This window comes from Bos mutus, chromosome 7 (genome assembly GCF_027580195.1).
Source record: "Bos mutus isolate GX-2022 chromosome 7, NWIPB_WYAK_1.1, whole genome shotgun sequence".
Lineage (NCBI taxonomy): Eukaryota > Metazoa > Chordata > Mammalia > Artiodactyla > Bovidae > Bos > Bos mutus.
The window spans coordinates 65,433,427-65,458,224 of record NC_091623.1 but is presented as its reverse complement, the minus strand read 5'-3'; the positions used below and the strand labels follow the sequence as shown (position 1 = coordinate 65,458,224).

The 24,798-nt window shown below is 37.3% G+C and overlaps 1 protein-coding gene across 1 annotated transcript in view; it reads right to left on the bottom strand.

The window, feature by feature from the left end:
• Positions 1-24,798, bottom strand: part of FBN2 (fibrillin 2) — a 223,308-nt gene that overhangs the window by 102,529 nt on the left and 95,981 nt on the right. Inside the window, exons 8-10 of the mRNA XM_070374044.1 lie at positions 18,117-18,242; positions 2,476-2,628; positions 782-1,015 (exon numbers count right to left, since the gene is read on the bottom strand). Coding sequence (XP_070230145.1) covers positions 782-1,015; positions 2,476-2,628; positions 18,117-18,242 — 513 coding nt within the window. The remainder of the gene's footprint in view (positions 1-781; positions 1,016-2,475; positions 2,629-18,116; positions 18,243-24,798) is intronic.

The following is a 24,798-nucleotide window of genomic DNA, read 5'->3' as shown; positions in this document are numbered from 1 at the left end:
TTAAAAACTATTCTTGAGACACAGGGTTATAACTTGTGTTTGTTAAGTCATATATATGGAAACTTTGCCCATAATGTCGTCTTTTTAAAATGTCAGGAATGTTCTACTGTACATTTGAATGCTTCCCACTTTTTTTTTTTTTGGTAAGCATGCTGAATATCCAGATATAGTAAACAGGCAATATGCCAAAAAGAACAAACATAACACTGTAAGACATCATTAAATATTATTAGCAAGAGCAGTTATTTTAAAAAAGAATGAACTTAAACGTCAAGCACGCCAATGCCAATTCTGGCTAGAGGCCCACAGTTCTCAATTTCTCAAGTTATTCAACAAAAGAGGGCGAGGAAAAGAAAAGATATTTCATTATAATATTTGTTTAGGCACAAGCAAGACATATTCAACTTATTTCAGTTGAGACATGGTTCTGGAAAATAATTCAAGGAGTGTATGATTGAGACAGCTACAAGCAGCCAAATGAAATACACTGGAATCAAAAAGAATGCTCTTTAATGGCATCATCTGGTCTTGGAATATTACCCCACTCTCACCTCTATTTTCAAAGAGAACCTGGGTCACTCAGTCTTTTCTCCAACTTAGAAAGTTTATGGAACATAAAAATAACACTTTACTAAGACTGTTTTACTGTATTATGCTTTAGACCTCGAAGTAGGTTTCTGCGCACACACACACACACACACCTTTTGGGAAAAAGGATTAGATATTATAATATCTTTAAAGGGGGAAAGCTAAAGAGTCTACACATAAAGTGAACACTCACTTAGTCCCGTGATGATGGGCCCCTGCCCCCCGGCCCCTACACCAGCTCCCCCAACGCCAGGAGAAAAGCCGTTGCCTCCAGGAATGGGGATGAAGCCTGCTCCTCCGGGGCCATAGCCATTGCCATTGCCACTTGGGGCAAAGCCATTCCCCCCAGCGCTTCCAGGTCTGGAACCAGCACTCCCTGGAATCCCTCCTATTGGAAGTCCATCCAAGCAAAGTCTGCGATATTCCTCTAAAAGAGAAGAAAGTTCAGTTAAACACAAATGGATATATTTCTGCATAATAAAGGTAATTTGTGTGTTGTGATAATCATTTTAGGTTATCTATGCTTCATGATATGAATAAGTCAGTTATTAGCTTGATAAATGTTTTCAATGCTAGCAGTAGCAGGAAAAATACAGGTGCTTCAGGAAAAAATGGAAATCTATAAGCCATGTTTTAACTGAGTTGCATACCCAAAGAACTGTCTATACATATTCTTTGATTTTATGTCTCTAAGTGCAACTCATAAAATTCCAGATATAACTTGCATCTGCAAGAAATTCACTTGAATAGATGGATACTAAACCTCTAAGTAATTCATTCTATATTTGGTTTTACTTAAATCTCCATCAGTTTCATACCTACACATTTTCCCTCTTCTTTTTTTAAGGGATTAATATAATTTAGAATAATTTTTTTTCTAATGTGGACTCTTAACAGAATACAGCATTTAGTACGCTTTTAAATCTGCTAATTGTTTGTCCAAGTACCAAAGTTGAGAGAAAAATGTATAATTGCCTTATTTTCTTAACTGTTCTCAGAATTAGGGCACCATATAAGAAAAAATGAAAACTGTTTAACTCAAGTAATTGTTTGAGTATTAATATGACTAGGATGATGGGTTTCCAAAATTACACACTATGCTTTACCTCTGGTTTTTAAAAAATTTTACTACTCAATTTTGGAATTTCAAGGATTAGAAATTTAGAAAGAAAGGCCTTTATTTTTTTTCCTCCATAACAGAACATACAGATGTGTATGTTTATAAGCATGTTTCAAAAAGCTGAATTATTTTTCATACTTATAACATGGAGGCAATATAATAACACATTATCAATATACTTTTATGTGATGAACACTACACTTTACTATGCATGTTATATTAACAAGAGGAACTACTTCTTGTTCATCTTAGAGCAATTTTCTGGTATAGCCTCAGCTACACAGCAGTTAATATAGCAAAGTGAATGACAATGAATTCTGAATACAAAATTCAGTGTATTATGCATTTTCAAGGTCATTAGAAAAGGGAGGAAATATCTCTTAAGGACTGGAGCACAATAAGCTGAGGGTATGCCTAAAATAAAATAAATGAAGACCAAACTTTGTTACTCCAGCTTCAAATGGAAGATTAGGTTTTAAAACTGAACTTAAACACTGACATTTAAAATAATTATTAAAATTCTTGCTTAAAGTTAATACATGATCAGTGGTTAGGGTTTTTTCCTAATATTAACAAAAAGAATAGAATGAAGACTGATTCCAATAAACAATGTCACCCTAACCCCCACAAAAATCACCCAAGTCATATTGAAGATACTAAAAGGAATGCAAAGATGATCTGTCTTTAAGGAAAACACCAAAGCACATTATTGTTACTAATTTTCCTGCCACTGCGTGTCCTGAGCACACGAGCAGCCAACAGCTCACCAGAGCCTCTGACAGGACAGGCTTCAGGAATGGTTCCGATGCCCCAGCAGCGGCCGGGCTCACAGCAGCACTGCATTCTGGTCATCCTGCCCGGAAGCTCTTGTGCACAGCGACCGTTCACCAGGCCCGAGAAACACGTGCCTGTTCTCTGATCTAAACATGGGAAAAGAAAATAGAAGACATGACAGAATTACCCTGAGTCCTCACATCATTTACTGTACACGTTAGGAGATGCTAAGTTAAGGGGATTATTTTACTTAATTTCTATTACATCTCATTCTTTCCATTTCTATCACATTTATTCATGCTTTTGTCTATTTACAAGCAAATACTCACTGAGCACCTGTGCCATGCCATACCCTAAGTGTACAAAAAAGAGAGGCATGAAGCAGTTATGAGCCCACATGCAGTAAGAAGCCACACCCAGACAGACACAGAGCTCAAATGAGGGAAAGTGACAGACCCATCTCAGCCTAGACTAGTCAATCAGTCACCCAGCAGACCTGCAGATGCATACTGTTGTTCACTACAGAAATTGTCTGTTATTTATTACACAGCAATACAAAACTATCGCAGGTACTATTTTAGAAAGACTGATCAAAAACAGCTCCTTTGAGGCAGTGACATCTGAGCAGACTTTAATAAGGGGAGAGCATGAGCCACACAAGTAACCTGGAAGAAGAGAAGTTCAAAGAGAAAGAAGAAGATGTGTTTCATGTGCGTGAAAAACGAGGAGTCAACGTGACGGCTAAAGAGAAGGCAGAAGGGAGGTGGAAGATTCTGCGCTCTTGTACAGAGGGCAAGGGCACGTACAGCCCCAAAACCCAGGAGGGAAGTACTTTCTGATTTTATTTGAAGCGCCAAAAAGAGAGAGTCCAGTTTCACTGCATATTATTTAACTTTTAACAAGGTGCTTCCAAGAAGTTCTGTCTGTGACCACAAGAGGAAACACACACCACAACCATCAGGAGCTACATGTCATTGATGCAGATGAAACTGTTAACTATAAATAATGCTATTAATAGGGAAGGTCTAATATTTTTACACTAGACACTGAGTTTAAAAATAAATATATTATTTTCTTGAATGGTCCAAAGCTTACCTCAGGTTGCTTCCACACTATTGTTAAATAAAACAATTGGCTTTAGTTAGGTATTATTCCATGTAAGAATCAGAATGCCTATCAGTCCCCAAAAGAAACCCAGTATGACCAAGAGAAAGTACATAATTCGACTCATGCAGGCTTACTTAAAGGCACTGCAGACACTTTATAAATGTCATGATTTTTTTAAAATTTATTTATTTTAATTGGAGGCTAATTACTTTACAATATTGTAGTGGTTTTTGCCATACATTGACATGAATCAGCCATGAGTGTACATCTGTTCCCCATCCTGAACCCCTCTCCAACGTCCCTCCCCATCCCATCTCTCAGGGTCATCCCAGTGCACCAGCCCTGAGCACCTTGTCTCATGGAATGAACCTGGACTGGTAATCTGTTTCACATATGATAGTATACATGTTTCAATGCTATTCTCTCAAGTCATCCCACCCTTGCCTTCTCCCACAGAGTCCAAAAGTCTGTTCTTCACATCTGTGTCTCTTTTGCTGACTCACATACAGGGTTATTGTTACCATCTTTCCAAATTCCATATATATGCATTAGTATACTATATTGGTGTTTTTCTTTCTGACTTACTTCACTCTGTATAATAGGCTCCAGTTTCATCCACCTCATTAGAACTGATTCAAACGTATTCTTTTTAATGGCTGAGTAATACTCCATTGTGTATATGTACCACAGCTTTCTTATCCATTCATCTGCTGATGGACATCTAGGTTGCTTCCATGTCCTGGCTATTATAAACACTGCTGTGATGAACATTGGGGTACACATGTCTCTTTCAATTCTGGTTTCCTTGGTGTGTATGCCCAGCAGTGGGATTTCTGGGTCACCAGAAATCTGTCTGTCATTGGGAATAATTTCATAGGTAGATTTCGACTCCCAAGAATGATCCAGGAAAATCGTTTTTAGAATATTCATTCCAGAAACCTGAAGTATTATATTCTTAAATTTACTTGATTTACTCCTCATGAATAGGATGAAAATTAAGATACGGAACTTCTAAACTCTTCACAGTAACCATTGCTACACAGTATGCTGAACGTATTTGTCTCTTCAAGGATCTCTGAGGAGGTGAACCATAAGATTTGGGAAGAAAAAGAAAAGAGTCATGGCCTTGAGTTGGGATACCTAGGTTTACATCAAAATATTGTTAATTGTTTTATTCTGTAACCATATCTACCTACTTCTTATTCATGAAATAGGGTTAATGGAAGGATTAAACAAAGCAATATATGCTCTGTTTCCAGCAGAACGGTGTATTAGATACCCTGAGTATCCCTCCCCATGGAAACATTCTTGATAAAATATGAAAAACTACTTTAAAAAAATCATCTCACTGACATGAAAAAGGGGAAAAACTGAGTCTCAAAATGAAATGAAAACAAGAATCTCTGGAGGTTAAGTGCACACCTAGGTTTCAGCTTTTGGGCTTCTGTAAACTCTGGAGACTCTGGTTTTCAACTCTTGATAGTTTTACAGGGGCCAGAACCTAAGAGATAAAAGCCCAGATTCACCTCTCTAATACAAAATGAAACAGGACACTCCCTCATAAAGTAGGGGTCCCAAGCAGCTATATCCTTGTTATATGGCTAATGCAGAGAAAAGCAGCTAAGAGACTTGCCTGTTTTCTACCTTCGTGCTGGATGGAAAAAAAAAAAAAAAAAACTCTTCCTAAGAATGTGAAACCACAAGCTCTTTCTCACACAGATGGCTCTGTTGTCAAAATATCAGGTTTGTGTTCTGAAAATTTCAAAGGAGGAATATTACATAAAGAGGTCTCCAGGTAGGGATATTCAAAGTACCTCACAAAAACCAACACAACTGAGGACTTAATACTGACACAGGTCTCAAAGAATTTCCACATATAAAGTTCCAGGAAAAAAGGAGTAGCTAACAGTAAAGTCACTGAAGAAGTAGGTAAATAAATGACACACAGAGAAACAAGGCTCAATGAGCAAAAGTTAGCTGAATAAATAGCAGGTTTCAGATACTGGAATGGTCAGATCAATTTTGAAAAATCATTAATTGTTTTTAATTAACGATAATTCATTATATACTAATAACTAAATAACCTTTAATCCATTTAAGCAATTAAAAAACTAAAAATGTGAACAGAGAAAACAAGTCCACAAACAATGAAAGAACAGACTTAAAAACATTCAATGAAATGTCTGTAAATAAAACAATCATAACTGAAATAACACACTTAGTGACTATATTAAGCAGTGTACTGCACATAGCACAGTTAATGGACATGAGTTTGAGTAAGCTCCAGGAGTTAGTGATGGACAGGGAAGCCTGGTGTGTTGCAGTCCACGGGGTTGCAAAGAATTGGACATGACTGAGCAACTGAACTAATTAACTACACATAGATGAAGAGAGAATTCCTGAGCTGGAAAAAATAGCTGAATATATCATGGTTGTGTAGTTCAGAGTCAAAGAGATGGAAAATCTTGGAAAGAGGTTAAGAACTATGGGGGTGAGTGTGAAAAGGTAATTTACATCTAATAAGACGAATAAGAGTATTAGAAAGTGTCAAAAGCAGACAATAGGGGCAGAGGCCATAGTGAACAGATACTAGTTTACAACTTTCTAATGATGTTGCAAGATAAGTTCAGATCTAGGTAGTCCAATAAATCCAAAGTGGGAAAACTAAAAAGAAATCCAGAGTTAGCACCACATCACTCTGAAACTGCAGAACAACAAAGAAAAGGTGAAGATCTTAAAAATAGCGAGAAAAAAAAGAGTACCTGCTAAGGAATTATATTTATATCAATCACTGACTTCTTAATAGCACCAGTGGATGCTAGAACACAACAGAATATTATCTTCTGTATGCTGAGATAAAATAACTGTCAATCTAAAATTCTGTACCCCAAGAAACCATCTTCCAGAGGGAAATAAATTAAGGCCATTTTCAGGAAAATATAAACTGAATTTTCTACAAAAAGGTTCTTGCCAAAGTAAATTTTAGAAGAGGTGTTTTAGGTAAAAGGGAAAACAATTCCAGTGGAAGGTCTGAAATATATGAATAAATAAAGAGGGAAAACACTGTTAAGATACATGGACAAGTAATAAAATATCAAACAATAATAATAATGATTAATCTGTTGCAAATGGGGAGTGGAAATTGGTTGGACTTTTTTACCTTGGAAGGGGGAGATCAAAGTGTAACCATTCTAATATTCTTTTACTGTTTATATGGGTAAAAATACAGACAATTTTAGGCTTTAAGTTATTATATATGTATCCTCAAGCAGCCAGGATAATCACTAAAACCACAGAAATAAATTTTGTATTTCTAAACAACAGATGAAAAAGAATGGGCTGTGGAAGGGACAAAAGCCAAAATAAATCTAAAAAAGAGAGCGAGAAACAGAAAATAACAAAAAAGAGAAAGTACAGGAAAAACACAATAAATGAGAATCAAAAAATAATTATAATAGAAATAAAACAAATGCATCAGTTACTATAATAAACACGAATGAATTTAAATATCAATTTAAAAGATAAAGATTTTGAGACCATGTCCCCCAAATTTAGAGTTAGGCTGTTTAAAGAAACATATTTAAAACAAAAGGAAGCAGAAAGATTGAGAGAAAAAATATCCAAATAGCATATATTTAAATCTTCCTCTCCAATTTACAAAATGTGGTGGAAAAAGACATTAGATAAAACATATCAAAAATATTTAGAAACGTATCATGAGGAAAAGAAAGAAAACTTTAGTCAATACATTTCAAAAAAGGTTCAATTCACTATGAAAACATAACTTTTAAAATATGACTTTTAAACAGTCATTACCTTATAGCATCAAAACATTAAAGCAAAAACTTAAAAGGCCACATGGAGAAACTGAGAAATCTACTATCAAGGTGGAACATTTATACAACTCTGTAACTAACTGATAGACACAGTAGATAAAATCTAGTAGTTCTAGGAAAAATTTGAACAGAACAGTTAACAAGTTTGATCTAATGGATATACCTATCCAACAAGAAAACACAAAACTCAAGTCCACATAGAAGATTTTCAAATCAGGGGAGACCCTGACACTTCTAAACCACTCATGTGTCAAATTCACCAACACACTGGAAATAAGGTAATATGTTAAAAAAAAAAAAAATGAGTAGGAGCTGAACAGGAATCTGTATTAGTCTCAGAATTTGGAAGTCTTCAAGGACATTGTGAGAGCTCCACAAATGTGTACTTATACTGAACACTGCAATGCAAATAAAAATGCCTCATAATATACAGACACTACTACATTTCCCACTAATTTATATTCCATTTTGACTAGTAAAATACAAATTCATTTAAAATTATTATTGAATATTCAGTAGTTTGTTTCATTATGTATTTTTCTCAAAGATATTGGGTTATCATCATGTATGGATCTGAAAACATTTTTGATGTTAAAGAGGAGGTCTTCAAATTCATTAAACATAATTAACTACTATAGTTAATTAACTATAATTAGTTAACTATAATTAACTCCTGTAGTTTGAAAACCTTTCATCAGTCCTATAAGATATGCTGGAGGAAACCATGTCACTGTTGAAAGGACTGAGGGACAGCAAGATGGGACTGGCAAGTAAATCATAACTAATTTTCATAAATTCTACAATTAGTCTCTTCAAGGAGATCAAACCAGTCAACCCTAAAGGAAATCAACCCTAACAGTCATTGGAAGGATGATGCTGAATTTGAAGCTCTACACTTTGGCCACATTATGTGAAGAACTGACTCGCTGGAAAAGGCCCTGATGCTGGGAAAGACTGAGGGCAAGAGGAGAAGGGGGGCGATGGAGGATGAGATGATTGGATGGCATCACTGACTCAACGGGCAAGAGTTTGAGCAAATTCAGGGAGATGGTGAAGGACAGGGAAGCCTTGCATGCTGCAGTTCATGGGGTCACAAAGTGAGACATGACTTAACAACTGGACAATAGCAATAACGTCGGAGACATAAACAATCTATTTTCAATCCTTTGCATCAAAAACATGAAAATGAGATACAGACACCGTGTAGTGTGATATCTCATAGTTAAGATCTCTCCAAAAATACATTACAAAAGGAAAACAGTGCCTGAGAGATGGGTTATTTCGTTTGTATCTCTAAACTGCATGGTTCTTAGAAAGTACTCGGTTGAAAATGTGCCATATGGAAGAATAAAAAGGAACATCCCATACAACTAAGAGTTGTCAAGACATGCCATCCCTTGAAATATGGAATTATTAGGGGCAAAGAAAGATGAGGCCTGTTTATAACATCATTAGAACAAATTCTTCTAGTGCTTGGTATGTGTTTAACTGCAGAACTGATACGGTCGTAAGTAATGAAAACATGTCTATTCCTCTAATAATCTCTTATCACCCTCGCTATACTCCCAGAAGAAGGTTTACATCAAGCCTTATTGAAAGCCACACTGAGAAAGAGGAAGTAATCCATCTTCTCTGATTAAAATATAAATCTACCTTGAAACAAAATAATGGTACTCTTATCAGAGTTTGTTTCCTGGCTTGACATTTAGTCTAAACTTGATTTAAAAGAACTAACAGTTAATTATACAATGTGATGAAAACTTGGTAAAAGATGGGGGAGGTTGTACCTTGAAAAAATACATTTCCTGTTGAGTGAGCTTTGCTCATTAAAAGTGAAGGGGTTAACCAGAAAGCCGTGATGAGGTGAGCTCAAGTCAGAAGACTAGTGATAGTATGTGTTCGATAGATAAAAAATCACGGCCTCAGACTTCATCCAGATTCTGCAGGCCCGCACTTGCTTCTCTGAGGGTCTGGCATCAATCTGAGTTCCATTTGACTAATTCTGCAGATTCTTGCTATTTCTAAAATGCTTGCATGTTGCTTTCATGTTGCCATCATACACGACTAACTAGAACTAGGAAGAATGAATGAGAAAGAACCACTGTGGCTCCTTGGTTTACTTCTTCCTTTAAAGCAGTGGAATTTTTCTTCCTCATCACCTAACTTTCTCTTTCAAGGACATTCTTTCTTAATTTAAACTACGCCCCCTGACTCCCCAGTCACTTGTATATGATTTTTCTGATTAAACCTAAAATGCTATATAGTATATGGTTTCATCCCTGTCTCCTCTACCCCTTTTCAGTTCATTTTAGCCACTCAGTCGTGTCAAACTCTTTGCGACTCCATGGACTGCAGCACACCAGGCCTCCCTGTCCATCACCAACTCCCGGAGTTTACTCAAATGCATGTTCATTAAGTCAGTGATGCCTTCCAACCATCTCATTCTCTGTCAACCCCTTCTCCTCCTACCTTCAATCTTTCCCAGCATCAGGGTCTTTTCAAATGAGTCAGTTTTTTGCATAAGGTAGCCAAAGTATTGGAGTTTCAGCTTCAACATCAGTCCTTCCAATGAATATTCAGGACTGATTTCCTTTAGGATGGACTGGTTGGACCTTGATGTCCAAAGGACTCTCAAGAGTCTTCTACAACACCACAGTTCAAAAGCATTTATTCTTCAGCACTCAGCTTTCTTTATAGAGTCCAACTCTCACATCCATACATGACTACTGGAAAAGCCATAGCCTTGACCAGATGGACCTTTGCTGGCAAAGTAATGTCTCTGCTTTTTAATAAGCTGTCATAGCTCTTCTTCCAAAGAGCAAGCGTCTTTTAATTTCATGACTGCAGTCACCATCTACAGTGATTTTGGAGCCAGAAAAAATAAAGTTCTCACTGTTTGCACTGTTTCCCCATCTATTTCTCATGAAGTGATGGGACCAGATGCCATGATCTTAGTTTTCTGAATGTTGAGTTTTAAGCCAACTTTTTCACTCTCCTCTTTCACTTGCATCAAGAGGCTCTTTAGTTCTTCTTCACTTTCTGCCATAAGGGAGGTGTCATCTGCATATCTGAGGGTATTGATATTTCTCCTGGCAATCTTGATTCCAGTTTGTGCTTCATCCAGTCCAGCATTTCTCATAATGTATTATGCAAAGAAGTTAAATAAGCAGGGTGACAATATACAGCCTTGACGTACTCCTTTCCTGATTTGGAACCAGTCTGTTGTTTCATGTCCAGTTCTAACTGTTGTTTCTTGACCTGCATACAGATTTCTCAGAAGGCAGGTCAAGTTTTCTGGTATTTCCACCTCTTGAAGAATTTCCCACAGTTTGTGGTGATCCATACAGTCAAAGGCTTTGGCATAGTCAATAAAGCAGAAGTAGATATTTTTCTGGAACTCTCTTGCTTTTTTTGATGACCCAGCAGATGTTGGCAATTTGATCTCTGGTTCCTCTGCCTTTTCTAAATCCAGCTTGAACATCTGGAAGTTCACAGTTCACGTATTGCTGAAGCCTGGCTTGGAGAATTTTGAGCATTACTTTACTAGTGTGTGAGATGAGTGCAATTGTGCGGTAGTTTGAGCATTCTTTGGCATTGCCTTTCTTTGGGACTGGAATGAAAACTGACCTTTTCCAGTCCTGGGGCCACTGCTGAGTTTTCCAAATTTGCTGACATATTGAGTGCAGCACTTTCACAGCATCATCTTTCAGGATTTGAAATAGCTCAACTGGAATTCCATCACCTCCACTAGTTTTGTTTGTAGTGATGCTTCCTAATGCCCACTTGACTTCACATTCCAGAATGTCTGGCTCTAGGTGAGTGATCACACCATCATGATTATCTGTGTCATGAATATCTTTTTTGCACAGTTCTGTGTATTCTTGTCACCTCTTCTTATTATCTTCTGCTTCTGTTAGGTCCATACCATTTCTGTCCTTTATTGTCCCATCTTTGCATGAAAAGTTCCCTTGGTATCTCTAGTCTTTCCCATTCTATTGTTTTCATCTATTTCTTTGCATTGATCACTGAGGAAGGCTTTCTTATCTCTCCTTGCTATTTGGAACTCTGCATTCAAATGGGTATATCTTTCCTTTTCTCCTTTGTCTTTCACTTCTCTTCTTTTCAGAGCTGTTTGTAAGGCCTCCTCAGACCATTTTGCCTTTCTGCATTTCTTTTTCTTGGGGATGGTCTTGATCACTGCCTCCTGTACAATGTCACGAACCTGCATCCATAGTTCTTCAGACACTCTGTCTATTAGATCTAATCCCTTGAATCTATTTGTTACTTCCACTGTATAATCATAAGGGATTTGATTTAGGTCATACCTTAATGGTCTAGTGGTTTTCCCTACTTTCTTCAATTTCAGTCTGAATTTGACAATAAGGAGTTCATGATCTGAGCCACATTAGCTCCTGATCTTGTTTTTGCTGACTGTATAGAGCTTCTCCATCTTTGGCTGCAAAGAATATAATCAATCTGATTTCGGTGTTGACCATCTGGTGATGTCCATGTGTAGAGTCTTCTCTTGTGTTGTTGGAAGAGAGTGTTTGCTATGACTAGTGCATTCTCTTGGCAAACTCTCTTAGCATTTGCCCTTCTGTATTCCAAGGCCAAATTTGCCCATTACTCCAGGTAATTAATTCTTGACTTCCTTCTTTTACATTCTAGTCCCGTATAATGAAAAGGACATCTTTTGGGGGTGTTAGTTCTAGAAGGTCTTGTAGGTCTTCACAGAACTGTTCAACTTCAGCTTTTTCAGCATTATTGGTTGGGCATAGACTTGGATTACTGTGTTATTAGTTAAACATATTTAGGAGTTTGGGGTTATGCTTCAAGCATTTGCAAATGCATGCATGCATGTAACGCAGGCAATCAACATCCATCATCACACAGAGTGCTGCACAGGGACAGCATATCCTGATCATCACTCTATATATCACTCTCTAAAGATCTTCCTTGTTTCTCTTAAAGAGATTTCCCCCACTGATTTTTGTCTCTGTGCTGCTCACAATTCTTCATGGGCTCTCATTGTCCTCAGGATCAAGCTGAAACTTCTTAGAAAGGCAGTTAAGAGCCTCAGCAATAGAATCTTCATCTTAACCCATCTTCAACCACTTTCTTACTTAGCTCTCCTCCCCTGGCGACTCTTCCCACTGCCTCCCACGTCTACTCACTTTCAGCATCTGCAGTGCTGCTCAGGCCTTTCTCTTTGCTCAGCACAGTCCAATTGCTCTGCTCCCACCCATCTTTCAAGGTCTGTATCTTATCAGTGCTCACTTTCAAGAGAATTTTAACTATGATAGTCAGACCTTTCTTTTGGATTTACAGCATTTATTGGCTAAGGAATTATTTAGCAATTAATTACCCACTGCCTCCAACTTTCTCTTATGTTTTTATTTTTCACATTATGTTTTCTTGAGAATACTCCATGGCATATTGTGCACTGAAATGTCTGTAAAGCTCAAGGAAACCCACTAGGATATTGTGGCAACGTCACATTACCTTAAGGACTTTTAAATGCTTACTCTCCATTTTCTGAACTTTGCTTGTTGCTGACTGGCACTTCTGAGTTACCCATGTAGGGTCCCTGCTAGTTCTGTGTGCACAGCGATAGCTGGCACATTAACTTGGATACAGAATCTGTTCACTGCTGCCTGTCAATTGGGCTTCCCTGGTGGCTCCGAAGGTAAAGAATCTACATGCAATGCAGGAAGACACAGGAGATATGGGTTAGATCGCTGGGTCGGGAAGATCTCCTGGAGAAGGGAATGGCACTCCAGTATTCTTGCCTGGAGAATTCCACAGAGGAGCCTGGTAGGCTCCATGGGGTTGAAATGAGTTGCAAAGAGCCTGTCAATCATCACGGACTCATTGTTGACTGCCAGTTACTCTTCTTGCCTCCACTGCAACGTGGAAATGAAGTATTAATAATGTCATGAACATTAAAATGATATAAAATGATATAAGGGTAATTAAGTTGTGCTATGAAAAATGCTTCATTGTCTTCTTCCATTACATTTTAACATTGTAATTAATTTCTTAATTTCACTGAATAATAAAGAAAGAAAATGAAATTTTCAAAAGAAAAAGAAAAAAATTAGGTATGGGTCTACTTTTTCTAGAAATGACATCTCTTAGTAATCTTTGTTAAAAAGGAGGGCTGTTTCCTGGACATTTTAAAAACTTGATGGAAAACATAAAATAAAAACAAATTAAGAATTTCATTTTTATACTTAGCATAAAACGAAATGAGAAAACTATCCCATTTTATAATTTAAATGACCATTAAACTGTCCTGCTGTATGAAGGTATTTCTTATACATAAGAGAAAAAGGAAGCTTATTGTTTCCTTATAATGCTGTAAATATTCAGGATGTTTTGACTAACTAAGGAATCGGGGCAGCATTCAGTATGTGCTGCACTTAGAATAAAGCTGCAGATAACATGCAGTTTCCTGCTCAAGAAAAAAATTTTGAGAGCATCCAGCTCATTATTGTTAGCATATATATGGTTACAAAACAAATAGCATGGAAATACTTATGACATATATAATTTAATCATAAATAAATTCCATCTAACAAAATACAGACTCAGATTTTTAAAAAAATCAAAATCAAAGATCTCTTACCTATTAAAATTCTAGGCTTATTTTTTTCTTATGTGGAAAACATATACTTATTCCAAATGAAACATAGTTAAATTCAAAAACTTTTTCAGCTGCTTACTTAATTTTAACATTGGTTTTGCAATTTTGGAATGTCATTCTCCCCTCCTTAGGGGCTTTCCTCTGTTTCTGGGTCAGGATATTGATACTGAAATGAGTGGAGACTCCTGGTTAGCATGGGACTCATGTGCCACAGCTCCTGGAGCTCAAGCAAGCTCTCTCACATTCCGAGCATTGGAGACCATAACTCAGTGCCACCACATATCTCCAGCAGTCAAAGGATGCAAAGCAGCTATTAATTAATATTAATGAAATTCTTATGTTCAATCCCATCTCATTCATTTGCTGGTTTGCCTCTTCATTCAGAAAAAGATTTACTGAGCCCAAACTTCTATGGAAAGGACCGTATCAGGTACTGAGGACAAAAAGCTGCATAAGGCAGGACCTAATGGTGCTTACAGTCTGGCCAATGAGTAGAGCAAAAATACTTGTGACACTGTGATAAACCCAGAAATGAAAGAAAGTGAAAAATATTATGGGAAGGGCCAACTGACTTTGTCCAAGAAGTAAATGTGGGTTAGGCAGGGATAGCTGTAAAAACAGTGATGTCTAAGTGGGGATTTAAAGGATGAGTTGGGTTTTAATGAGCATAGTAGGGGGAAGTCAAGATGCTTCAGGCAGAGGAAATACTGTGGGCAGTGTACTTATGTACCACAATAAGAGCAATGTGTGAGGTGGCAGGTGGTTAGAGATGAGTTCTGAATACAGGCTGGGTCAGGCTCCAAAGGGCTTTAAAAGTTCAGGTAAAGGCTTAGAACTTTATATAAGAAGCAAGAGATAAAGAGTTCATCATGATTTAACGGTAAACCAAATGTCTGACATTGAAGAAAACAACCTCAGTAAATTGTTGGGGATCTTCATCATGATTATTTCAATATGATGGGGTTTATGACTAAAAAAAGGACTTAGAAACTTAAGAAATAAGGGAGAAAGAAGTAACTTAGAAATCTGATCTAAAACACTAACACGTGTTATGGCAAATTCTGCCTTCTCACTAGTTGGTCTAGTTGTACAATTCATTCTCAAAGGCCTTCAGTTACTCCACACCATCTACCAAATAAAACACATGCATCTTATTTGGCATTTTCAGAACTTCACAGTAATAACCTCACTTATATCTCCAGGCACATTTCTTCTGGTCATTTCAAGAATATAAGTTTCCTAAGGTCAGGGTCTATGGCATCCGGCCAAGGATGTTCACTGATGACTCCTAAACTGACATTTTCCCTATAGGGTTGAGTTCATGCCTGTTTCAAGTGGAAGACTGTGTGTGTGTGTGTGTGTGTGTGTGTGTGCACATTCTTTTCCTATACAGTTTAAGAAAATTAAGCCAAGTGTAGGTTGTTCTGCTAATTTGCAATTCTGTTAAATTATGTTAAATGAATCAGACTTAGTTATCAGTCTGATAACGCTGACCCTAAAATCAGTTAATTTGCTCAGTTTTATAGACTTAACATCTATAATGTATTACCAAGTGTAAGACAGAACTCTGATTCATTTGTAAAGAACAAATAATCATTCAAATCTTTTCAAAACCAACTGTCCGTGTGGTGGGAGAGAAACCACTCATGCTGGAGGCCTTGAGATCTAGGCAGAGGCTCTCCGTTAACTTGGAGTATCTAAGGAGACAGTACAGAACCAGAGTAACACAGATGCATGGAGACCTGGATTTAAATCCTGGCTCCATGGATCAGCCCTGAAATATCACATAAGTCATTTAACCTCTCTAAATCTCAATTTCTTCATCTACAAATCAGAATAATTATGCCCATCACACAGGGTTATTAGAAGGATTACATCCTCATTCTCCTTTACCTCTTCCTCCTCCTAATGATAGTAAGTAGAAGGAATAAGGAATATTTTATCACATATTTACTAGAAGGAACTGAAGTACAGAGAGGTCAGTAGCTTACCCAAGGCCCTCCTACTATGTGATAGTAAGGAGTAGATGTCCAGGGCCTCACAAATGGTGTGTGCTTGATAACTGGCAGCTGTCAGTTTTAATACTGCCACCACAGTTTCTTCTTTGACTGCTAACTTTTTGACTACTGTTTATGATGACAACATAGCATTCTGAAGGCAGGATCTTCTCTCTCATCTCTTTGCTGTTGGATGGCCACAGCACGGTGTTTGGCATCTCAACAAGTGAACTCAAGCCTTTTTATTGGTATCCTATGACCTCTAGCTTACACCTTAAACTCTCTGTAACCTCCACCCCATCAATCCAGTTCATGTGTACATCATTTGAATATACAAAGTCCATGGTGCTTAGGGACTCACACACCCTCCCAATGGGGATAGGAGATGGTCACTGCCCAGACAGTCATCCTCTAGGGAACCAAGCAACTACAGTCTTTGGGTGCTGGTTTGATTTCTTTAATTAAATTCCTGTACTACAGGAATATTTAGTGATCTTAAAGTCTAAAGCTTATTAAAAAATAGATGACCTACACATGACTGAAAGCACTGTTTTATCTTTCTAAATAAAAGAGAACATGCAATATATCTGGCTTTAGTTAAAATATGCTTAAAACACAAAATTAAACGTACTGATTTCTTTATTGTATTAACTGTCTCTTAAGAAACCTATATGAAGATCAGGAAGCAACAGTTAGAACTGGACATGGAACAACAGACTGGTTCCAAATAGGAAAAGGAGTATGTCAAGGCTGTATATTGTCACCCTGTTTATTTAACTTATGCAGAGTACATCGTGAGAAACGCTGGGCTGGAAGAAGCACAAGCTGGAATCAAGATTGCTGGGAGAAATATCAATAACTTCAGATATGCAGAGGACACCACCCTTATGGCAGAAAGTGAAGAGGAACTAAAAAGCCTCTTGATGAAAGTGAAAGAGGAGAGTGAAAAAGCTGGCTTAAAGTTCAACATTCAGAAAACAAAGATCATGGCATTTGGTCCCATCACTTCAGGGGAAATAGCTGGGGAAACAATGGAAACAGTGGCAGACTTTATTTTTTGGGGCTCCAAAATCACTGCAGATGGTGACTGCAGTCATGAAATTAAAAGACACTTACTCCTTGGAAGGAAAATTTATGACCAGTCTAGATAGCATATTCAAAAGCAGAGACATTACTTTGCTAACAAAGGTCCGTCTAGTCAAGGCTATGGTTTTTCCAGTAGTCATGTATGGATGTGAGAGTTGGACTGTGAAGAAAGCTCGATGCCGAAGAATTGATGCTTTTGAACTGTGGTGTTGGAGAAGACTCTTGAGAGTCCCTTGGACTGCAAGGAGATCCAAGCAGTCCATTCTGAAGGAGATCAGCCCTGGGTGTTCTTTGGAAGGAATGATGCTAAAGCTGAAATTCCAGGACTTTGGCCACCTCATGCGAAGAGTTCACTCATTGGAAAAGACTCTGATGCTGGGAGGGATTGGGGGCAGGAGGAGAAGGGGACGACAGAGGATGAGATGGCTGGATGGCATCACTGACTCGATGGACATGAGTCTGAGTGAACTCTGGGAGTTGGTGATGGACAGGGAGGCCTGGTGTGCTGTGATTCATGGGGTCGCAAAGAGTCGGACACAACTGAGTGACTGAACTGAACTGAACTGAACTAGAATAAACATATGCTAAGTAAATAAGACAGTGACTACATTCATGATTCATAACAATGAAAGAACTGTTAATTACTACACTTTGTCTCCCAAAGCAGATTTTTAAAAATCTTCCTTGTGCCTTTGTGTCTGTAACATTCAGCAACGTCTTGACGAAATCTTTCTTCATTTCAGAAATGACTCTGACAACATAAAGCAAACCCAAATGGCTTCTGATACTGAAGTTTGTGACATGAGCACCTGGCTGATCAATCCCTCGATAGCAGTAACATAAACAACTCTTTCTGCCACTTTCCCAAAGGTTTTATAATTGTTGCCATCTCCATACCTGCTTGGGCTGTTCTGTCATTAGAAAGAAGCAGTGTATTGTGCCCTCAAAACCAGGAGGCTTACCGATGCACCGAGAGCCATCTGTTGAGGTTACATATCCACGTGGACAAACACAAAAATAGCTTCCCACGGTGTTGGAACATTCGCCAGTTTCACATATCCCAGGAATGATGCTGCACTCGTCAATGTCTAATCAGGGAAAGAAGGAGAAGATGACTGAGAAAGGCTTTCATTAAGTAGCTTTTAAAAAAAGTGTAAGAGAGCACTGATGGTTGATTAGGTCGGATCGTATAACCTTGAAGATACTCTTGTTTCAGGCCCTAAAGAATTTCTCACACTATCTATGGGAACTGAGATGAAAGTAAACTCCCATGGCAGGAAAACAAGGCCAATGAAAGCAAAACTCCATATCCTCTTTTTCCTCCTCAAGTGCAATTTAAATTGGAAATAAGTAAAGATGTAAATGTTTTAGTTTCCATTCTACATCATTTAGGGACTTATCCTACTAGAGACTTAAAAAAAACACACACATATGCAAGGATTACATTTTTAAATATGAAATAAGTACATTTAAAATTTTATAGCTAATTTTCACATTAATTATCTGAACCAATGGAGGGTGGCAAACACCTTTTTTTTTTTTTTTTCTATTTGGCTTCAGGATATGTTTTTGTACTTACATCTGAATATGGGTATATCTGGCATTCTGGGAATTAACTTCAAACCTAAAATAATACAGTAAAATGGCAAAGGGCAAACGTGGGTGGCTTTGGGAGTTATCCAGTTTTCCTATTGTACCTCCCTAAATTTATCCATTCAGCTTACTCAGTGCTGGGACTAGTCCACTCCCTTTCACATTAATGAAAGGTCTGCTTTCTTTAACATTTTCCCAAAACCCAGAAACCTGGCCATTTATATAAGCTTTAATGTACTTTTCTTCTAGTTCAATAAGCAGAGAGAGGTGGAAAGTCAAACAAAGCTACAATTAGGTACACTGGGAGCGACTTGCTAATATATTGAAAAGGAAATGAGCCAGTATGAAGAGAATCCAGTCAGAGATGCCTGGGAATTAGCTGTCCTCTCTAAGCAACAGGGCTAGCAAAGACCAAGTGAATACAGGGAACAATTATAAAAGCCATAAGCCTAGATGATTACCAAAAAGTAAACCTGAGCTTTCAGTTTTTTAAAAGATGTATGTATGTATATATATATATATATATATATATATATATACACACACACAAGCATATATATAAATATATATATGTATGTATACTCAGTTGCTTCAGTCAAGTCTGATTCTTTGTGACCCCATGGACTATAGCTTACCAGCCTCTTCCATACATGGGATTCTCCAGGCAAGAATACTGGAGTGGGTTGCCATGCCCTCCTCCAGGAGATCTTCCCCACCCAGGGATTGAACCTGCGTATCTCCTGCGTCTCCTGCATTGCAAGCACATTCTTTTACTGCTGAGCCAACGGGGAAGTCCCACATACGTATGTGTATATATATACACACATATATAAAAACACATAAAAATGTTTAAGTGCATTGATAAAAAGCACAGAAAAATTATATTCTAATTATAAATACAAGGGAATAAATTTCAAACCCCACAATTTAAAAATGGTTGACAACGCCTTAAATTTCTTTCCTCTATTGCTCTATGTGATCCAACCAGTCCATCCTAAAGGACATCAGTCCTGAATATTCATTGGAAGGACTGATGTTGAAGCTGAAACCCCAATACTTTGCCCACCTGATGCAAAGAGCTGACTCATTTGAAAAGGCCCTGATGCTAGGAAAGATTGAAGGTGGGAGGAGAAGGGGATGACAGAGGATGAGATGGTTGGATGGCATCACTGACTCAATGGACAGGAGTTTGAGTAAACTCTGGGAGTTGGTGTTGGACAGGGAGGCCTGGCGTGCTTTAGTCCTTGGGGTTGCAAAGAGTCGGACATGACTAAGCGACTGAATTGAACTGAACTGAATTGCTTTATTCATTCTTTTTTCCCCCACCGTTTATTCTGACAAGTCATTTGTGCCTATAAGCGGTATCATGAAATAACTATATGCCTATGTCTTCTTGGAATGTTCTAATTCAAAAATGTTACCAGATTCAGACAGTCTCTAGAATAATATCTTCATTAGAGGCTTAACAGTTAGCCGCTGAAGGCACAGTGGTACAAATTATAATCTATCAATTCCCCTAGAGAGTCCAGAATTCTAACATGAATTGGTTACATGAGGACCAAACATATAATGTGGTGAAAGAGTTACCATCAGATTTAATCCAACAAAACAAAACCATATGTGCAAAATTAGGGTCTGTTGAATCTTGTGTTGCTATCTTAGTGCGGGGCATCTTAATAAAACTGAACGTAGATTCAGAAGAGAAAGGAAACTAGAACAGCTATACTGTGATCACCAGATAAATTGATAATCACTTCTAGATAAGGAAGACAGAAAAAGCAAACCCCACACGGTAAAGCAGCAAGCACTATAAAAGTGAAAGACCAAAACTTACTTTCTGATCCTCCTACATCTAAAGGTATGCCGACAACCAAGGCACTTATGGAACCTAGCACTAAGCCAAATTCTTAAAACTTAGGCTCCTTAAAGTCTTTCATTTAAGCATTTACTCTTATTTTCAGGCATTTCCTTTCATAATAAAGTACTTCTTTGTGCTCTACTTCCAAATAGCTCTCTGACAACAGAAAGAGTAGAAATTGAAAGATGTTTGACTTTTCTTTCAAGCGGAAAGAAAAAACCCTGGAACACAGAAGAACACACGAAATAAGATTAAATCTGTGAGTTTTGTGTTAAATATTTTATTTTGCAAAAACTCCACGTTTCTTCTTTAGAATTAAGAATCTTAAAAGATCAGCTTCAAAATAATTATATGTAAAAGGCTCTCAGTAAAATACTTAAGATTTCTATATGAAAAATACATCTACTCACCTATGTTCTCCTCTGGCTTTGACCACATCTTTAATGTTGTCTTCCCTGGCTGAGCAGTTCTAGGCTAGATCTTTGACTAGGACATCTAGAGTAAGAGAAGTTGTCTCTTCCAGTGGCTCACTCCTAAGAGGAAGCGAATTTTCCCCCAGGAGCCCTCAGCAAATCTTTCCTTTTCTCCTAATGTCCTGAATTGAGTCACATACTAACCCTTTTGAATTATTTCTATAGCCAGGAAAACGGGCTCATAAGGCCCAGAGTCCTGAACTAATTACTGTAGCAAGTGGAATATAGTTTTGGGTGTGCGTGACTGCTCAGTTGCTCAGTCATGTCCAACTCTTTGCAATCCCAGGACTGTAGCCTGCCAGGCTCCTCTGTCCACGGAATTCTCCAGGCAAGAATACTGGAGTGGGTTGCCATTTCCAACTCCAGGGGATCTTCCCAACCCAGGGATTGAACCCGAGTCTCCTGCACTCCAGGTGGATTCTCTACCACTGTGCCACCTGGGAAGCCTGGAATACAGATAGCCTTAGACTAATAGACAAAAATCTGAAAGTGCAGCACGAAGAATGGAAAGGGTACCAGCATGATTGGGAAAATGACAAATATAAGCTTTGCTAGTTAGCCATATGCTGAACCCTGGAAAGCCTTCCCAAAACCTCGGCTTTTTTTCTGAAATAATTTATGGTATTTATGAAGAGGTTTAAATTAAATAAGAACATTGCATAAGCAAATCAATATCAGAAAGACAATCCTCATGTTTAATGTACATAGATAAATAAATAACCCAGTGATAAATGATGAGACCCTTAAGTAAGCTTTATGATGAGTGAGAGAACACACATATTCAAGAGATTCTAGGAGAATTCAGCAGGACTTTGTCCCTGGATAAGTATCTCAGACTTACAGCTTGATTGAGAACGGAGCTAATGGTAGTGCTATTAACAGAAAACAGGACAGAGGGAAGAACACATTGTGAGCATCAGTTGAGTTTGGGACACTCTGAATATGAAATGTTTGAGAGAACCAAGCAGAAACTCCAACTATGCAGCAAAAAATTTGAAACTTGGTAAAAAAGTAAGGCATCAATATGTATACTTGTGGTTTATCACCAAGTCTGAAGATTGCTTTTGAAGTTGTAGCAATAAATGAGATTTCCAAAGAAGACACATATATGAAAAGAATTGAGTTTGAGGAGGGAACTCTGAGAAGCACCACCATCCAAGGGAAAGTCAAAAGAAGAAAAGCCAGCACAGGAGACTGGAAGCAAGGACCAGAGAGGTCAGAACAAGAGTACGATGATGGAAGGGGGGTAAGGAAGAACTTCGTCAAAAAGGAGGGGACTTGAAGTGTGCCATGGGAGGATAAAGAAAAAGAAGGATTGGAAAGTGTTTGGTAATTTAAATGGAACACAGATTTCTTTTTTTTTTTTTTTTTAAAGAAAATTAGATCTAAGCAAAACCATCTGACAGATTTCTGACTGCCAAGCCACATAACCTCGTATTTGTCAACCAACATTTACAACATTTACTATAAATCTTACTCTAAGCAGATATAATGAATAATTTGGTAAGTAGTGCTAAGTGTGATCTCAGATATCACTGAATTCTAAGAACATTGCCCTAGAGATTCTGTCAGTTCCAATATGAACATGTCATACATAAAAGCAGAATCCACGTAACAGTTATGTTACAGAGAACTTAGAACAAATAAAACAATAAATTGTTTTTAAAAAAGCGCTTATACAATATTTTCTTTCCATCCATGCCAAGGAACCACATGTATCTGGCCTAATTCCATATAATTTTTGCTTTAGTATAGAAAAAAGCAAATATTATTTCTCTTATGCATACATTGAATTTTTATTTAACATGCTATTTGAAACTAGGAAAGTGAAGTGAAAAGAGTCTCAGTCATGTACGGCTCTTTGTGATCCCATGGACTATACAGTCCATGGAATTCTCCAGGCCAGAATACTGGACTGGGTAGCCTTTCCCTTCTTCAGGGGATCTTCCCAATTCAGGGATCAAACCCAGGTCTCCCACATTGCAAGTGGATTCTTTACCATCTGAGCCACCAGGGAAGCCCAAGAATACTGGAGTGGGTAGCCTATCCCTTCTGCAGCGGATCTTCCTGACCCAGGAATCAAACCGAGGTTTGATCGCAGGCAGATTCTTTACCAGCTGAGCTACAAGGGAAGCCCCAAACTAGGAAAGCTTACCACTAAATTTTACATAGAATAAAGCTATTTCAAGCTTTTATAGGGACAAAAGGCATTTTCAAAATGATAAAATAAAAATTAATTGGGTACTGAAAGGATGATACATATCAATTCTACTCAAAATTTCATTGTATATTTATAAACAGCTTTAGTGAAATATAATAATTGCATGGTAATTCATCCAGTTAAAGTACAAAATTCAACAATTTTTGGTATTTACATGATTGTACAACCATCACTACAATTTAATCTTAGAGTAATTTCATTCCTGCCAAAGTAATTCTACCCCTTTAGCAGTTACTCTCCTTACCTCACTCCAGACAAAGGCAATAGATAATCTATAACTACCAGATCTATAATAATTAATTAATAAGCTCTTTCTATATCCTTGCCTATTCTGGGCATTTTCCATATAAAATAACCATAAAATAAGGGATCTTTCATGACTGGCTTCTTTCACTTAGCATCATGTTTTCAAATTTCAACTATGTTGTGGGATATACCAGAACTTCATTCTTTTTAACTGCAAATAATATTCTACTGTATGGATATACCACATTTTATGTATTCATCCATCAGTTGATGAATATTTTAATTAACTTCATTTTTTGGCTATTACAAGCAAAGCTACTATGAACATTTCCGTATTACTTCTCTGTGGACATATGATTTAATCTCATGTGGTACTGCTCAGTTATATGATAATTCTATGTTAACTTATTAAGGAACTGTCAAATTGCTTTCCAAAGCAGCTGGAATATTTTACACTCTTACTTGCAATGTATGAGGATTCCCATTTCTCCACAATCCTTGCCAACACTCATTATTACCTTTACTATTTTAAAGATGTGAGATGGTATCACATCATACTTTTGGTTTGCATTTCTGTAATGACTAATAATGTCGAGCACACTTTAACTTGGTTATTGCTTTTATGTAACTACTTTGGAGAAATATCTATTCTATTATCTTGCCCAGTTTTAAATAAAGTTCTTTGTTTTTTAATAGTTGAGTTATATAAGTTCTTTATATATATATATATCCCATATCTGATATATGATTTGCATATAAATTTCCATATGAACCTTAGGATTAGACTGTGTATTTAAAAAAGGTTGGAATTTTGACAGGAATTGTGTTATATCTATATATCAATTTGAGGAATATTGCCATCTTAATATTTAGTCTTCCAATCTACAAACATGGGATATCTTTCCTTTTATTTAGATTTTAACATCTTTCAACAAGGTTTTGTAGTTTTAAGTGTACAAGTCTTTCACTTCATTATATTTTGTTCATGAGCATTTATTCTTTTGATCCTATAATAAGTGAATTTTTGGTTTCGGTTTCACAATGTTCACTGCTAATATATGGAAGTACGATTCATTTTTATATGTTGATATTCTATAACAACAACCTTGCTGACCATTTATTAAATTTAAAGAGTTTTAAGAGGATATCTTCTCTAATTTAGTGTATACGTTACTCATTTTAGTTGATCCTTTATCCACTAAACACATGTCATCTGCAAATATATAGTTCTACTTCTTCCTTTCCAACCTGGA